This window comes from Schistocerca nitens, chromosome 1 (assembly GCF_023898315.1).
Source record: "Schistocerca nitens isolate TAMUIC-IGC-003100 chromosome 1, iqSchNite1.1, whole genome shotgun sequence".
Classification (NCBI taxonomy): Eukaryota; Metazoa; Arthropoda; class Insecta; order Orthoptera; family Acrididae; genus Schistocerca; species Schistocerca nitens.
The window spans coordinates 842381696-842398015 of NC_064614.1; the positions used below are offsets into that span (position 1 = coordinate 842381696).

General features: G+C 43.5%; 1 protein-coding gene across 1 annotated transcript in view; it reads right to left on the reverse strand.

The window, feature by feature from the left end:
- Positions 1–16093, reverse strand: part of LOC126263176 (phospholipid hydroperoxide glutathione peroxidase-like) — a 41962-nt gene extending 25869 nt beyond the window's left edge. Inside the window, exons 1-2 of the mRNA XM_049960227.1 lie at positions 15991–16093; positions 6543–6726 (exon numbers count right to left, since the gene is read on the reverse strand). Of these exons, the coding sequence (XP_049816184.1) occupies positions 6543–6701 (159 nt within the window). The 5' untranslated portion in view covers positions 6702–6726; positions 15991–16093. The remainder of the gene's footprint in view (positions 1–6542; positions 6727–15990) is intronic.
- Between the last annotated feature and the right edge of the window lie 227 nt (positions 16094–16320).

The following is a 16320-nucleotide window of genomic DNA, read 5'->3' on the forward strand; positions in this document are numbered from 1 at the left end:
TTGCCTGGTCACTTGTTTTCATTAATGTCCATTGTGAGTTTCGACAACTCCACCAGCACAATTCGACATACCACACGTCCAGAATTTCTACAGAGTAGCTTCAGGAGCATACTTCTGAGTTTAAACATTTCCGCTGCTCACCAAACTCCCCAGACATGAACATTAGTTAGCATATCTGGGATGCCTTGCAACGCGCTGTTCAGAAGACATCTCCACCCCCTCGTACTCTTACGGATTTATGGACAGTGCTGCAGGATTGTTGGTGTCAATTCCCTCCAACATTACGTCAGACATTAGTCGAGTCCATGCCACGTTGTGTTGCGGCACCTCTGCGTGCTCGCTGTGGCCTACACAATGGTAGGCAGGTGTACCAGTTTCTTTGACTCTTCAGTGTATATTAGATAGAGAGAGAGCAACACTGATACCTGGTTGGGGACAGTATGTAGACCAAAGATGTGCAACAGTTACAAGAGTCCCTAGAGACAAGACGTGTCTCGCTAGCTCGTCTTTGAGAGTCGGTGGTGAGCAGTCACGGACATAGCTTGTGGAGGGAAGCTCTAATAAACAGTCACCGGAAAACTCTAGTTTGGTACAGGCGAAAGTGCTGCAGAATTACGCCATCGCTACGTGTAACGGTAGCCAAGTTGTCTTAAAATTATTTGATAGCCAGCTTTCACTCGACGGTAATACGCTCGTCTTTGAGAGTCGGTGGTGAGCAGTCACGGACATAGCTTGTGGAGGGAAGCTCTAATAAACAGTCACCGGAAAACTCTAGTTTGGTACAGGCGAAAGTGCTGCAGAATTACGCCATCGCCACGTGTAACGGTAGCCAAGTTGTCCTACAATTATTTGATAGCCAGCGTTCACTCGACGGTAATACGCACAATTAAGTACTTTTTATTCGTAAAGCCAAACTCTCCCTCACACGTGGACTGCTGATATCAATAATCATTTACATAAAAAGTGGAACTGCCGTTCCATATTCTTATTCTCCAACCTGTGAATGAAACCCGCTCCTCTATCCGTTCTATTTTCTAGAATCTGTTCGCATTTCACAGACCTGCATGCTAACGCCGGCAGAAGTTATATTGTAATATTCAATGTCAGATAACTGGCGTTGATCAAATACGTCCAAAATCAGCTGGCTGTCAATGAGTGTACGACGTGCAGTTGAATAATATAGTAGCTCCTACTATTACAGGTCACTGTGCACATTAGTAAATACTCAAAGTATACACAGTAAGGAAGCTAATTACAGCCAAGATATACTTATTAGGTACATGAGTTGAAGTTGGACCATCTAGTGCCCAAATCTTACATTTCAGTTAATCATATTATTTCGTTTCTGCTTTCTACAACATATACAGGGTGGAGAAAATTATGTCACGAAATTTTAACCCTGGATAGCTGATGCCAGCAGAAACCAAAAGTACTAATGTTGTATATGTCGACAACGCACAATTTTTAAACTACGGAAACTTGGCGCCACGAGCTCCGATTGGCCGCGGGATTGCCCCGTTGCCGGATGCTCTGGACAACGCATGACCGCGAATGCTTTGCCTGCCGGAGATCGGGATGTATCCAAGGCGGCCCGCACCCTTCAGCCTTCCACCGTCGGGGTCCCGACTCATCCACTGTAGTTTCATGATAAGATGAACTAGGAAGAAATCCGTCAACAGCTGTTAGTTCGCGTACTGGAAGTCTTTTACAAATTGTGTCGACCCTAAAATGGCTTCTTTTGTAGCTAGGACATTGTTTACTTAATGCAGGTGCTCGAACTGGCGCCCTCTGACGGGACACAAGCTTGGTATCAGTTTTTTTGCAGAACTCTTAATGCGATCCATTAATTCCTCTTCGTTTCTAGGTGGATTGCGTCCGAGTGGCTGAATTAGAACCTTGAAGAATCCGCACAGGAGAAAAACACCATGAGGTCTGGTGATCGCGAGGGGCCATATCCTACCAGCACCTCTGCCAATTACCTGACCGTCGAAAAGTTCATTTAAATATCCGCGTACAGCACGACTGTAATGTACGGGCGCCCCATCAAGTTGCAACCACCCGTGGACGTACGTGACATGAGGATTTCCCCTTGCCCATTTCTGAACGTTTCAAATGTTGTAAAGGCCATCCCGATGGTAAGTGCACTCGTCGGTAAACAACACCGTGGCGGGCAAGTCGGGATCTCGTGCAACACGTCGCAGAAACCACCGGCAAAAACCTAGCTTGTGTTCATAGTCCGCCACAGGATTTAGGTCTTGGACAGGGTGGAAAGTAAATGGACGTTGGCAGTCATCCCTCAAAACCTTCCACACTAACCGATGAGTGACCGCCATGTCGTGTCCAACCGCTCCAGTACTTGTCGTAGGTGCTTCCCCGAATCGCTCGAGAACAGTCTGTTCAAATGCAGCCTCCCGTCGTGTTCTAGGTCTCCCAGCATCACCATGACATCACGCTAACGAGCCTGTTTCGCCAAGTCGCCGGTGAATTGCTGTAAACGTTTGCGGGTGTGGGTGGCGTCTTGCTGGGTACTGTTCCTCATACAACCGTCGAACGTCATGCGCATTACCGTCGACTAGTCCGTAAACAAAAACCATATCTCGTCATTCTTCAAACGAATACTGTGTCGCCACGCTTACTGTATGGCTAAATCGCAGGTGACGTGTGTGCGCTCCGAAGCGAAGCTTACGTGCGAATGCCTCTGACGTGAGGTGGAGACAAACAGCAAGCAAGACCTAGTCGACACGTGTGCATATAACTTTGTGGAAGAGACGTGGCGAAGGACGTTTGTATGTATGAACCGACAACCATAGTGCTGCCCGTCAACCGACGAACGGCAACGGGGCAACCCCACGGCCAATCGGAGCGCGTGGCACCAAGTTTCCGTAGTTTAAAAATTGAGCGTTGTCGACCTACACAACATTAGTAATTTTGGTTCCTACAGGCATCAGCTATCCAGGGTTAACATTTCATGACAATATTTTTCTCCACTCTGTATATGGACAATGCTAAAATTAAATACATTATTTACGATTCCAAATGTTGTCTACTCTATTAAACTAATAACCAGCCATCACAAAATACACTGTACCTTTTGTAAAGTGTATATTATTGAAGTCATAGGTAAACTTACTATGTTTCATTTTGCGTTATTTCTATTTTGATGTGCGTGATGTGTATGCTGAGCAGTGGGCAGCATTATCAAAAGCAGTGTCTCCTCCATATGGTATCAACCCTCCGCCCGCATCTCGTGGTCGTGCGGTAGCGTTCTCGCTTCCCACGCCCGGGTTCCCGGGTTCGATTCCCGGCGGGGTCAGGGATTTTCTCTGCCTCGTGATGGCTGGGTGTTGTGTGCTGTCCTTAGGTTAGTTAGGTTTAAGTAGTTCTAAGTTCTAGGGGACTGATGACCATAGATGTTAAGTCCCATAGTGCTCAGAGCCATTTGAACCATTCAACCCTCCCCCAACCACTTCGTCATTGAAGTGAAGGTTATAGTGCAAGTACTGACTTGTTTCTCTTGTCTCCCTCCCAATCCCATTGTTTTTCGATATAAATTTCACAAGTGTAGTGACTTCAATACGCTGTATTAGCGTAAGATACGTGTTACATTATGGAACTTTAATTAACTAATACACGTGAGTGCTGTCGCGTCCCTCCGCTGCATCACGGCCACGTCAATGTCATTTCTAAATGGGATTGGATAGCATAAGTAAAAAAAAAGCGATGGCATCGCACATACTAACTGTGGGTAACGGGACATTAAATACATATTAGTGTCGCGAATCAAGGAAAAATTTGGGTTTATTTTGGATGACGAAAATAATGACTGCTGAATGGTCGCTACCAGATTAGGGGCCAAACGTTGACTTGGCGTATGAGAATGCAAACATTACCAGTGAAGAAGGTAATCTATTAGGTAAGAGAAATGTAGGATACATAACAGTAAGTGACATATTCCGAACAGGAAGAGTCTGAAGAAACAATTGCTCTTCTGGCAGAGCTGAGGTAAAAATTGATTCAGAACTGAATTAAAGTTGTCGTTAAGTGCGTTCATGAACATGATGCAGGCATTGATAGCACAGGTCACTCAACGAAATAATTCGACAAGTGAAAAAATCGATTCAGTAGAATGTTGGCTGAATAGATCATTGAGCGACAATATCGATTCGGTGAACAGTAACATGGAAACGACAATGAAAGACAGCATAGAAGAAATTCACGAAAGAGCAGATTAATTTAAAGAGGCATAATAAAGTCAAAGATAAACTTGAGCAGCTTTCGCAGTATCAAGAAGCATTCTATCAAAATGTCAATGAGGAAGTACATCGTAAAGCATAAACTGTAAATGGCAAACAACGCCCTGTAACTAACGAGTGCCGAACAAAACTGCATCAGTCTGTGATTACGTTAATTGATCAGATTGATCACGTTTAGACCGACACTAAAGCGAGGTTCAAAAGACTTCGAAAATGCAACGATGACAAATTTGTCAGTACTGCATCGGCAGCGAAAGGCAACGTCCAAGGCGAAAGCAAAGCTTTAGAGACACAGATAGGTCAACAAACCACGGAAATTAAAATCATGGGAGTCAAGGAATTAAAATCAGTAACTTACAAACGCATTGAAATCCACTGTTTTGCCATTAGGAAGGCCATACCACAATCAAGTGGCTGAAGAAAATGTAACACACATTTTGTAAATGTTGTGAAAGCATGCAAAGTGTTATTTTCTGTAGAATTACCTGAAAGACAGAAAGTGTTGGTAGCAGAAGTGAAGCTTAGTGGCGATACACGAAACTAGGCAGTTAGAACCACAGAATGGTATGACATTTAAGAGGAGTTTTTGAACTGATCTGAAGAGGAAACCTGATCGAGAAACAGTGAAAGCAAGATATATCAAGAATTCCTGAACGCACCTATATATCGAATAGGTAGAGAACACCTTGCGATCCTACTGTGATGAACTGTGTTGGAAAGTAGAACATTTAAAAGGGATCGTGACTGAACTATACTTATTACAATTATTGCCTTGCAAATTACCGTGGAATGTACAGAGTTACGGCGGTTTGGGAGACTGCAGTAGACCCTCATGAATTCAGTTTGTGCTAATTTGTTAATGTAAGTAGTCTTTAGTAGTTTTTAACAGATTTTTTCCCTAACGATGAGCCCCAGGTGCTCGAAACACAGCATAATAGACTAATATAGACAGTGCCATACAAACATCGTGAGCTGTTGCGGTATTTGCTTATATTAAGGATTATATATGGCGCTGTCGTGGAAAACCAATACAACCAATATGCAAGTCATTGTTCACTTGTCTCTTGTCGACCTGAAATTGAGCTTTCATACCGCTCCTTCTCCTTTCAGTTGAATAGTACTCTTTCATTTGTCATTTACGTTTGAATGAATCCTAATATTGCACAAAGTTTTCCCTTTGTTTCCATGTAGCTCGAGCCTCGCTATCGCTGACGGCGCGAGTTCCAAACTCTCGCCACGTCATCCAGTCGGGTTGTTTTGATGACAGAATATTAGGATCACCTATGGAAGTACTGAAGAGCATATCAACCATTGTTTTACAAGTATTCTTAGATATTGTTGCCATTATACACGTCTAAGTACATACATACTTTTTTTAGGAGAAAGGCACAAAATGTTATACTGAAATACTTTACGAGCTGTTCTAAAGTTCTACAATACGAGTCGCGTAATCCTTCGTTATTTTTAGGTTCCATGGTAACTACGAATTAGATCGTTAATTTTTCAAAAAATATTAAAGAGAATACTAATGAGTAACTTCAGTCTAAGATTACAGAGACTACAGATGATATCATCTGTGCCTTCTTTCCTTTGTCTCCCTCTCTCCGAAGAATGACACGATGAACACATTGTTCAGTTCTAGTACGCCATCAATGTACATCAGATATATTCGGCTTTTATTCGTCATTAGTCGTATTCAGATGTATATAAGCTTTAATTCGCCATCTGAAGGTGCCGCTGTAATGCAGCAATAATACATAATGGATAAATTACTGTTTAGGTTCGCACACCAATAAATTGGTGCAATAAAAAGAATATAAAATAAATATAAGGTAAATATCAAACTGTCTTCAGTGTCTTGGGAATTTCATTAAACAATGTTGTACCAGTGACCAGTACCGCCGATTCATTCACAAGTTTCTCTGTCAATTATAAAATTGGTCTGTTATTATTGTTTAAACCCCTCGTATTTTCTACCACTGTCACCCACTTTCGATCTCGCTCTCCCTCTCTCTCTCTCTCTCTCTCTCTCTCTCTCTCTCTCTCTCACACACACACACACACACACACACACACACACACACACACACACACACTCAAGCACACAAACACACACACACACACACACATATATATATATATATATATATATATATATATATATATATATATATATATATATATAACTTTTCCTTGAATCAATCTGAGAATGATGGCACCTGATGAACTTGTGTTGGTGCTAACATCAACATCTAAAATATAAGGTAAACTGGGCGGAATGTGACATACTTTGTAGTTGGTGGCAGTGAGGCCGCACTTGGAGGCGACGTTGACGATGATGCAGACGTGTCCGCGGTACTTCTCCAGAGATACCTCCTCGCCCTTGATGTCTCTCGCCGTGAAGTCGTAGATGGTGGAGGCTGACTTCCAGTCCGCATTCCCAGACATATCGACGGATCACTCAGGTACTTATCTGAAAGTAATTCCGTCATTATTGAACTGTCATAAGTACAAGTTGTGCATGTGGGCATTATTAATATTTACGATAAGCAACAGCATTGGAAATTACAAGAACGTTTTGCTTTACACTTAATAAAATGATTAACCTCCACAGTGGTAGCAGCCTTCACTGATCTTACAAAACATTATGACCACATGGTTAAAGGTGTGTTAATCCTCCTTCGATACGCCATACACCAGCGATTCTTTGTGGCTTGAATTCGGCAAGTCGTAGCTACGTTTCCGGAGATATGCTGCACCAGATGCCACGCAATTCCCGTAAATTAGGGACCGCTAGTTTGTGAGCTCTTAGTTGGCATCCTGTATACAGTCGGGGAAGGTCCGGTCACCAATAATGTACACGTAGTTACAACTATCATGGTGCCTTTGATTAGCACTACAGATCCCATGGAAGCCCAAGTAAATATTGCAAAGAGCATAATATGGCATCCACCGGCGTGCGTTCGTGGCGCGCTGCATGTTTCGTGCAGCTGTTTACCTGGAGACGACGTACCCGAACACCTCTATAGACTTGTTTTAGCAAGAAACTTCATTCTTACGACAAGGTGATATGTTTCCATTGATCAATCAGTTTTTACTGCACTGGGTCAGAACATATCTGTGGAGTTTTATAAGGGCAGACATACACTGATTAGCCAGAATAGTATGACCACCGACCTGCTGTCGATATAAACCCGTCCAGGCGACAGCAGCGTCACCTGGCGAGGAATGACTGCTAGTCAGACTCAGGCACGGTGTATGCAGTATCAGTGCTGACCATGCGTAGAATGGGGAATGCGTGCGATATGACTGCATTTGACCTAGGACAGATTGTGATGGCTCGGAGGCTCGGCACGAGCATTTTGCAAACTGCACAAATTGTCGAGTGTTCGAGGAGAGCTGTCGTGAGTGTCCCTAACATGTGCCGATGTCTTAGACATCGTGGGGTTGGGTGGCCACCCACCAATTACAGATGTCGGACGTCGTAGGCTGGGCAGACTTGTAAGACAGGCCAGGCGCGCGAACTGTGGAAAAACTAACAACAGACTTTAACGCTGGACAGAACGCAAGAGTGTCTGAAAACACAGTGCACCCAACACTCCTAACGATGGGCCTCCAAAGCCGACGACCCACGCATGTGCCAATGTTAACATCACGACGGCGGCAATGAACACTGAAATGAGCACATGACCATCGGCACTAGACGTTGGCGCAGTTGCAGAGCGTTGCATGGTCTGACGAATTCCGATACCTTCTTCACCATGCCAATGGAAGGGCACAAATTCGTCGTCTTCCAGGGGAACAGCTACTTTACACCTTTTACTGTGGGACAGAAAGAAGATGGCGGCGGCTTCATTATGCTCTAGGGAACATTCAAGTGGGTATCCATGGGTGTAGCGGAGCTCGTGCAAGGCACCATCACGGTCGAAAGAGTATCGTACACTGGTTGCAGGCTACGTGCACCCTTCATGACGATCATGTTTCCCGACGGCAGCGGCATTTTTCAACAAGATAATGCGCCGGTCACTAGGCCAGGAGTGTTATGGAGTGGTTCGAGGAATAGAGTGGCGAGTCCCAATTGATGTGCTGGCTCGCCAGATCTGAACCCGATCGAACACATCTGGGATGTGACTGAACGTGGTGTCAGAGCTCATCGCCCCCTCCCCAGATTTTAAGGGAATGAGGTGACTCGTGTGTGGGGATGTGGTGCCATCTTCCTCCAGCGACCTACCAAGGCCTTACTGCTTCCATGTCACGGCGCGCTGCCACTGTTATCCGTTCCAAAGGTGGACACACCGGCTGTTTAGTGGGTGGTCATAACAATTGGCTGATCAGTGTATGGTCTCTGACGGGTGCATCAGCTGTTAAAGAGTCAAAACGTAACATATATGTTAGTCATGTACAAGTTCGTACGCTTCCACGGCCAATGTCAATTTGAATAAAATCCTTCTGCTATAAACTGCTGATACGTTGTTGTCTGGCAGTCATCCGCTAGAATAGCACAGGTGGATACCCCTCCGTAGGCACCCTTACTTCAAACTGTCCGACGGCATAGCAGAATATGACGTCGGTAGTCACCTGTCACACAAAATAAGACGGTTTATATACAGGGTGAATCATACATAGAGAGCAGCAGTTTAACTGCTCTGAATAGGACGGCTACAAAGACGGTCCAAACGTCGTTTGCGTAGTTTCGTTAGTGTTTTATAATGTCGCGGCCTAACAGCCGAAAGGATTTTTATTCAGATATGTCGGTCATAGTTGCGAAATGAGTTTTGTGCGCTAGGGCCATCTTCGGATCCATAAAAATAAAACATAAAAATTAAAAATAAACTAAAATAGCAAGGTTCCCTACTTGTTATTTGTGAGACATTTCGCTTAACCTGTGAAAACAATCATTTCTCTTAAAGAAATGTATTTGATACTTTACTTGTGTCTATTTAAATATGTTTAGAATATCTAGGGTTTTTTTATATTTTATGTCGTATTTTACTAGATCCTTGAGTACCGCTAGGGTGTTTGGGATCCCGAACAGATCTGCTTAAAGGAGAGCACATCATAGCAATACAGATTTGTTAATAGTAGGTTCGATCAACACCCGAATGCTACAGAAATGCACATGGAACTGAAATAACCCGCCTGGATAACCGTGCGTGTTAAAGCGCCGCTTTCAGGACGGAGGAGTTCACTAACCTCGTATAGAACCCACCCGGTGGATTGACGATGGGGATCGATGTGCCGGCCAGGCTGGTTTTGATTATTAGGCGGTTTCCTCCATTCCTGTAGGTGAATACCGGGCTGATACCCAGGTCACTCCTCAGGTACACACTTCGCATTTCACGCGAATTGCACTACACACAGAGAGTTGTGGTACACATATTCCATCCCGGGAGGTAAAGGAGTGGTGGCAGGAAGGCCATCCGGCCATCACTTAAAACCGCGACAAGTCCGTTAGTAATAATGCCGACCCTGCTCCGATGACGAACATAGGCACAAGAAGAAGAAGCACTATGAACCGTATTGGGAACCCCTGTAGAGGAAGTTCAGGGAACCAGCATTTGAGACAGACTGCAGAACGAGCCCGCTGCCATCAACATAGAAGTCACCTAAGGGCCGCGAAGACATGAGAAATCAGGGCTCGTACAGAAGCATGTAGACGGTCGTTTCTCCCTAGCCCTATTTTGGAGTGGAACAGGAATGGGGATGACTAGCAGTTGTGTAAGGTACCATCTGCCTTTTTCTGTACGGTTAATTGTGGATTAGTTATGTAGATGTATAGCTCTGTTCAAAATTCCTTTTGGATTGACACTCAGGCAGGAACACATGGACGTGTACAGCAGAGTTGGCATGCCCCGCATGCGTAATCTCACATCTGCTTCAACTCGGCGAAACTTACTGTCCGAAATTGTATTTCGTAAGTGTCTTATAAAAGAGGTGTCTTATGTTTTCATTTTAATTTTTTTTACGGCAACGAATATTTAAAACGATGTATGGATAGTTTCTGAATTCTCCATGTGGGGGGAAAACTTTTCATTTTTAGATTTAGATGAACAATTAATGCCAAAACTTCATCAGTTTTTTCATCTGCACCAAACCGGAAATCTGTGGGAGATAATTTGAGTTAAATGTGATGCATGACGCTGTGCTCGCACCTTAAAACCTCGGCGGTCACCTGTTTTGCTGAGCTGAGAAAATTTGATATCATATTTTCTGATGAAACTTTCTCTACCGATCTTCAACATTACAAAAAATCATACCTGTTAATTGTGGTGAGGAAAATTATCTTTCCGTTTTGTAAGAAAGAGGAATAGCGATAACAAAACGCACTATCTCATTATCACAACAATTATAACGCACACAGCAAAGGGGATTTATTTTGTGCGATTAGGACTGAGTTCCTAGGATAAAGTTCATACGGACTCAGTTGCTGATAATAGCCTCCTTATTAATAATCAGAACTAGAGAAAATATAATTTCGCTCTGCAGATACTTAGACAGCACACACTACACATCCAGCTGAACCCTCTGTGCGTCTTTCTTGTGCGAGCAATAGAGAAACTCGAATGAAATTACTGTTGTCGCTATCCAGATTCTTGAATTGATACTGCCACTGTCGTTATTTTATGACGCTTCATTTCCTGTAACGAATATTTTTAATATCTTTGTCTGGACCGCTTTTACAATGGTGCGCTTCATGTTCTGGTGGCTTTTTTGTAATCTTCAGGGGTGATTTCTCCAACAGCTTCTTCGCCTAGTGCCTCGTCAGTAGACACCCTTCTTTTTATTAATACTGGTAACGTAATCTCTAATTTGGTCAGGATCATTTCCATTGGGCTGAAACGTTCTTGAAAAGGTGACAACCTAATAACTGCACGGTCATATGTTTATACAGCTCATCGATTTCATATATGGAGAACTGTCATGATGGATCGATATTGCATCCATAATCTCCATCATTTCTCTTTTTTTTTTTTTTTTTTTTTTTAATTCAGCTCTTACTTTGACGTTTTGTCGTTAAAGCCAATCATCTTCTCCTTTCGGTTTGTCATGCAGGCGTCTTCTCAACAACAGCAGAATGCCTGTCATACTATCAAGAACACTTGCTGTATATGTAGGCACGAAAGGTGCAAACCATTTCCCTCGACTGACCTTGTATATCAAACGCGTAGGCAAAAGAGAGAGACGTAGAACATGTACAGGAAACAATATTCGACGAACTTGCATCAGAAATCGTTCAGTATAACACAATAAACAACAGAAAACTGTAACGAATAAAATAAACTAAAACTCAGCGAGGAACGAATGCTTCCACAGGACGGCAAGCTGCCTGCAACATTGTGCAAGCAGCAAGTCTCGTAGAGAGTCGGGCGAAGATCTGGCAACCTCAAGTGGTTGGTGTAGCTGCAGGTCTCGTGGGATTGGCTGAATGCTTACCCTGCTTCCTCGTGAGCCTCACCCCACATCCCCCTTCTTAGCTGTCAATCCTACAGTAATTTTGAAACGGCTGTAAGCGTAGATACAATGGCCTCAATCGGGCAAAACAATTTATGATCACTTGAAATATTTTGCAACTGCTACTGAAATAAATCGCGAGATATGAGTACATTTCAGCTGAAAACAAAGTTAAACTTCGATTCAGAGTCGTCTTATAGCATACGAAGCAGTCGACCACTGGTTCAAAGGCAACGCTGGATGGTGATACAGGTCTGTCCCGCCCAACGGTTATTTGGGCAGTGAGCTACACTACAGTACACACCGGTTCGCTTTCCTACATATCATCATCACACCCGTCGTCGTCGTCTTCGAAGTATATGTGACACATCCACAACAGATTTTCCTCATAAATACGTCAATAGTACACTCCCTCCCTCCCCCACCACTTGGCCAAAATAGTGACGATATCCGTGTTTGCAAGCAAGGTTAAGCCCCTTTTTCACCCATGACTCCAGTGAGCAAAATTCCTAGACAACCTGTCGATTCCCCTTACTTCACAACAGCTCCACATATGAGTCGTGAGAGTAATGAAATTTCGGGAATATATTTCTCTACGTGTAATAGTCAGTATGTTGAATGCAATCATGCAGACATACACACATTGTGTTGTACAGGTAACAGATGTCAGTTTGTGGGACGGAGTCCCATGCCTGTTGCACTTGCTCGTGCGATACAGGGACGATTAGTGCTGTTTGTGGATGACGCTCCTCGTCGAATGATGTCGCATATGTGCTAGATTGGAGACAGATGCGGTGATCGATCAAGCCAAGACAACATGTCGGCACTCTGTAGAGCATGTTGGGTTACAACAGCTGCACGTCGCCGAGCGGTGTCCTGTTGGAAAAATTCCCCACAGTGCTGTTCATGAACGAAAGCACAACAGGCCAAATCACCAGACTGGTTTCCAATTTTGAAGTCAAGATGCTTGGGATAACCACAACAGTGGTCCTGCTGTAATACGAAATCGCATCCCAGAGCATAACTCCAGATTGTGTCCACCAAGCAGACACGTCGGTTTCAGGCCCTCAACTGGCCTTCTCCTCCCAATAAAACACACGGCCATCACTGGCACCGAGGCAGAACCAGATTTCATTAGAAAACACAACAGACCTCCATCCCGCCTTCTAATGAGCTTCCGCTTGACACCAATGGAGCCGCAAATGGCGCTAGTTTGGAGTCAGTGGAATGCAGGCTACAGGGCGTCTGGTTTGGAGCTATCCTTGAAGTAACCGATTTGTAACAGTTCGTTTTGTCTGTAGTGCCAACTGCTGCTCAGATTACTGCTGCAGATGCAGTACGATGCGCTAGAGCCATACACAGAGCACGATGGCCTTCCCTCTCGGTTGAGCCACGTGGCCCTTCGGAGCCCCGTCTTCTTGCGACCCAACATTCTCGTGAGCACAGTGGCTACATTCCTGCCAAGTCTTTCTGCAGCATCGCGGAAGGAACATCCAGCTTATCGTAGCTCTATTATCCGATCTCGTTCAAACTCAGTGACGTGTTGATAATGGCTCCTTTACCCCTTTAAAGGCATTCTTAACTAATGTCAACTCACCGCATCTAGCCTGAAACGTAACTATCGCTCACTACCGTTACAACGTGTATTTAAATCAAGCCTGATTTGCAACCTAATGGTGGCGCTACTAGCACCACTCTTACACGAATTCTGCGAAATCTGAATAGACTTCGTCTTTCAAATGTACAAACACGTCTACCAACATTCGTTCATGTCACACAGATCCTTTTCGTGTAGCGATTTTTTTTCCTCCGTTGCAGTTATTTAAGTGTTGCGTGACTTTCACTGTTGCGATTCTTTTTCTTCAGTGCAGTTAATTAAATGTTGTGTGACTTTCACACGGGTATAAGCGTTACGATTAGAAGTCACCTCCGCAGCTTGGATGTAGTAGGTTTTGTTGCCCGTTTAATCACGTAGTTTCTCATTATGTCTCATAAGATGGCATGGACCCTGATAATTTGAGACGCTCGCCGGGAATTGAACGCTGAATCTCATTGTTTCTAGCAAGAAAATCTTCGTTCCTCCTCTGACGGTCCCTACTGACTCTCACCATTTTAAGCCTTCATCAGCTTAATTTCATTTTAACTCGTATTGAAATTTCCTCACGCGAGAGAGTTGTGTTGTTGTTGTTGTTGCTGTTCTTGTCGTTGTTGTCGTCATCGTCGTCTTCAGTGATAACACTGCAGCTGTTCACGCTAGTCCTATCTTGAGCAAGGCTATTCACCTCTCCGTAACTGTTGCAACCTACAGCCGTTTGTACCTTATTTTGTTAATGGTGAAACCGTGCAACAGTTGCTGAATCTACAATCCTTTCTTTTTCGCACGCGACCACGACCAATTTCTGAACACTCACAATTCCATCATCTGGTGTAAACTGAAACAATGAAAATATTATGCTACAAGACTGTGGGAGGGGATCCTCAAGTTTAAAAAATTTCAGATAATGAACTATGCAGCTAAATTTTCTAAAATGAAATGAAGTAAATTATAAAGACAACAGGATATTGCTTATAGACGACACCACTTAACCATCTGAGGTCATCCTCATCCTATTGTCATGGAACAAATGTTCCGTCTCAAAAGAATAAAATGTGGGACCTAGAAAAATCCGAAAAAACCGACATCACGACCGGAAACCGCATGTTATCAGAATCATGAGATATGTAAAATGTGGTAAAAACTGAAAGAGAAACCACATACTGTGAGGGATTACTTACATAAATTTCAGACAACCGTTCCCCCTTGTCGCCCAACCGCGGTAACATTAATCGGGAAACTCAATAATGGTAATTACCTGCTAGCCGTGAGTACTGAGGCAGCACATAACCCTTAATACAGGCGCGGTATGAAACAGGTATGTGATAGGTGATCAAGCCTTGACCTCTCTATCCATGTTTTACTACCGACCTCCCAAACCAAACCATATTGAAGAGATATTGATGCCTGAGATTGTGTGCTATCAATCGATTTCTTCTTTTGGTCAAGTTGTGTGACAAATTTCTTTCTTTCCTCTATTCTACTCAGTAACTCTTTATTAGTTACTCGATCTACCCACCTGATCTTCGTGACTCTTCTACAGCACATTTCGAAAGTTCCTATTGTCTTTTTGTCTGACGTTTCACTTCCGCAAAAAGCTACACTCCATACAAATAACTCCAGAAAATACTTCCTAGCACTCAAATTTATATTCGGTATAAACAAATTTCTTTTTTCAGAAATTCTTTTCTTGCAATTGCCATGCTCCATTTTATATCCTCTCTACTTCGGTCATTGTCAGTTACTTTACTGCCCAATCAGCAAATCTCGTTTACTTCATTTAGTGTGTCCTTTCCTAACTTTCCTACTCCAATTCTATCAGCATCATTTGATTTAATTTGACTGCATTCCATTAACACTTTTTTTACTTCAGGTAAGGTTCATCGTATAACCTGTTTCCAAGACACTGTCTAATTCGTAGATTCTAGATCCTTTGCCGTCTCTGACAAATAGCGAATTAAAACCTCATATTCACAGTTTTTTCACACCTGCCGCTTAGAGAAGAGGTAAGTCGTTCTCTCGAAGAGAACTGGACACGAAGAAAAAATAAAAGTTTCTTGACTAAGGATGCGGACAAGGACCATCCGCTCTTGAAAACAATAAACTGCTGCTGTAAACCGTGCAAACTAAAACAATGCGCTTTACGTGTACAGCACCACTCGTACGCGAAAGTGTGAGAAACTAAATATTTGTTATTACTTTTAAGTTGGTGAGATAGTGTAATACACAGCTTCTGACGCAAGAGCTCTCTGGTTCTCTGCGTTAGAAGATACCTAACCCATGTCCTGATGACTTTGCAAAAAAAATATTCCGGTGATTGTTTCATTAATAATAAGAAATTTATCGACACAACACAGGAGAGCGTCGCTTCGTGGGCCCACGGGGGAGGTCTGGTGACCATATTCAGGTACCTTCAACACCGCAAAATTTTAATTTTCAAAGAAACATACGCTCGCCGTGAATAATTAGTGGAAGTAGAACCCGCAAATAAGTAGGACGCTGAAACCTGGAATTAGGACGCTGTTTTTATATGCCACACACAATTTGGTGGTAATCGGACTAGTATAAATAGAGCCTGAATGAAATCTAGTACTCAGCGGCGCTACATTTACGAAACGGCCTGCTCCAGCATATTTTTGCGACGCCTCTACGCACGAAATAGATCAGTTTCACTCGGAAATACGCACTAACCTGGAAATGATGATATTCGATGCGACTGCTCGGGGCGTGCGTTACTCACTGACAGCTTGGACGCAGCGGGACGGCAGATAAAAGCGCTGCCGTCTCACGTGAGCCAACAGGATGTGATAGTCAGGCTGACACGCAGGACCGGTAGACGCTGGAGGGGGGGGATCAAAGTCCGTTACGTAACAACTGGCAACGCTCTGTCATTTCTACTTCTCCTTTTTTTCTCTTTCATTGCATATTCCGCTACGTAGCTTGTTATGATTTTGACAGTGTTGGCCTCTCCACATTTTTGCTACTAACAGACAGAGACTGTAAAAAATTGCTGTGGTTGGT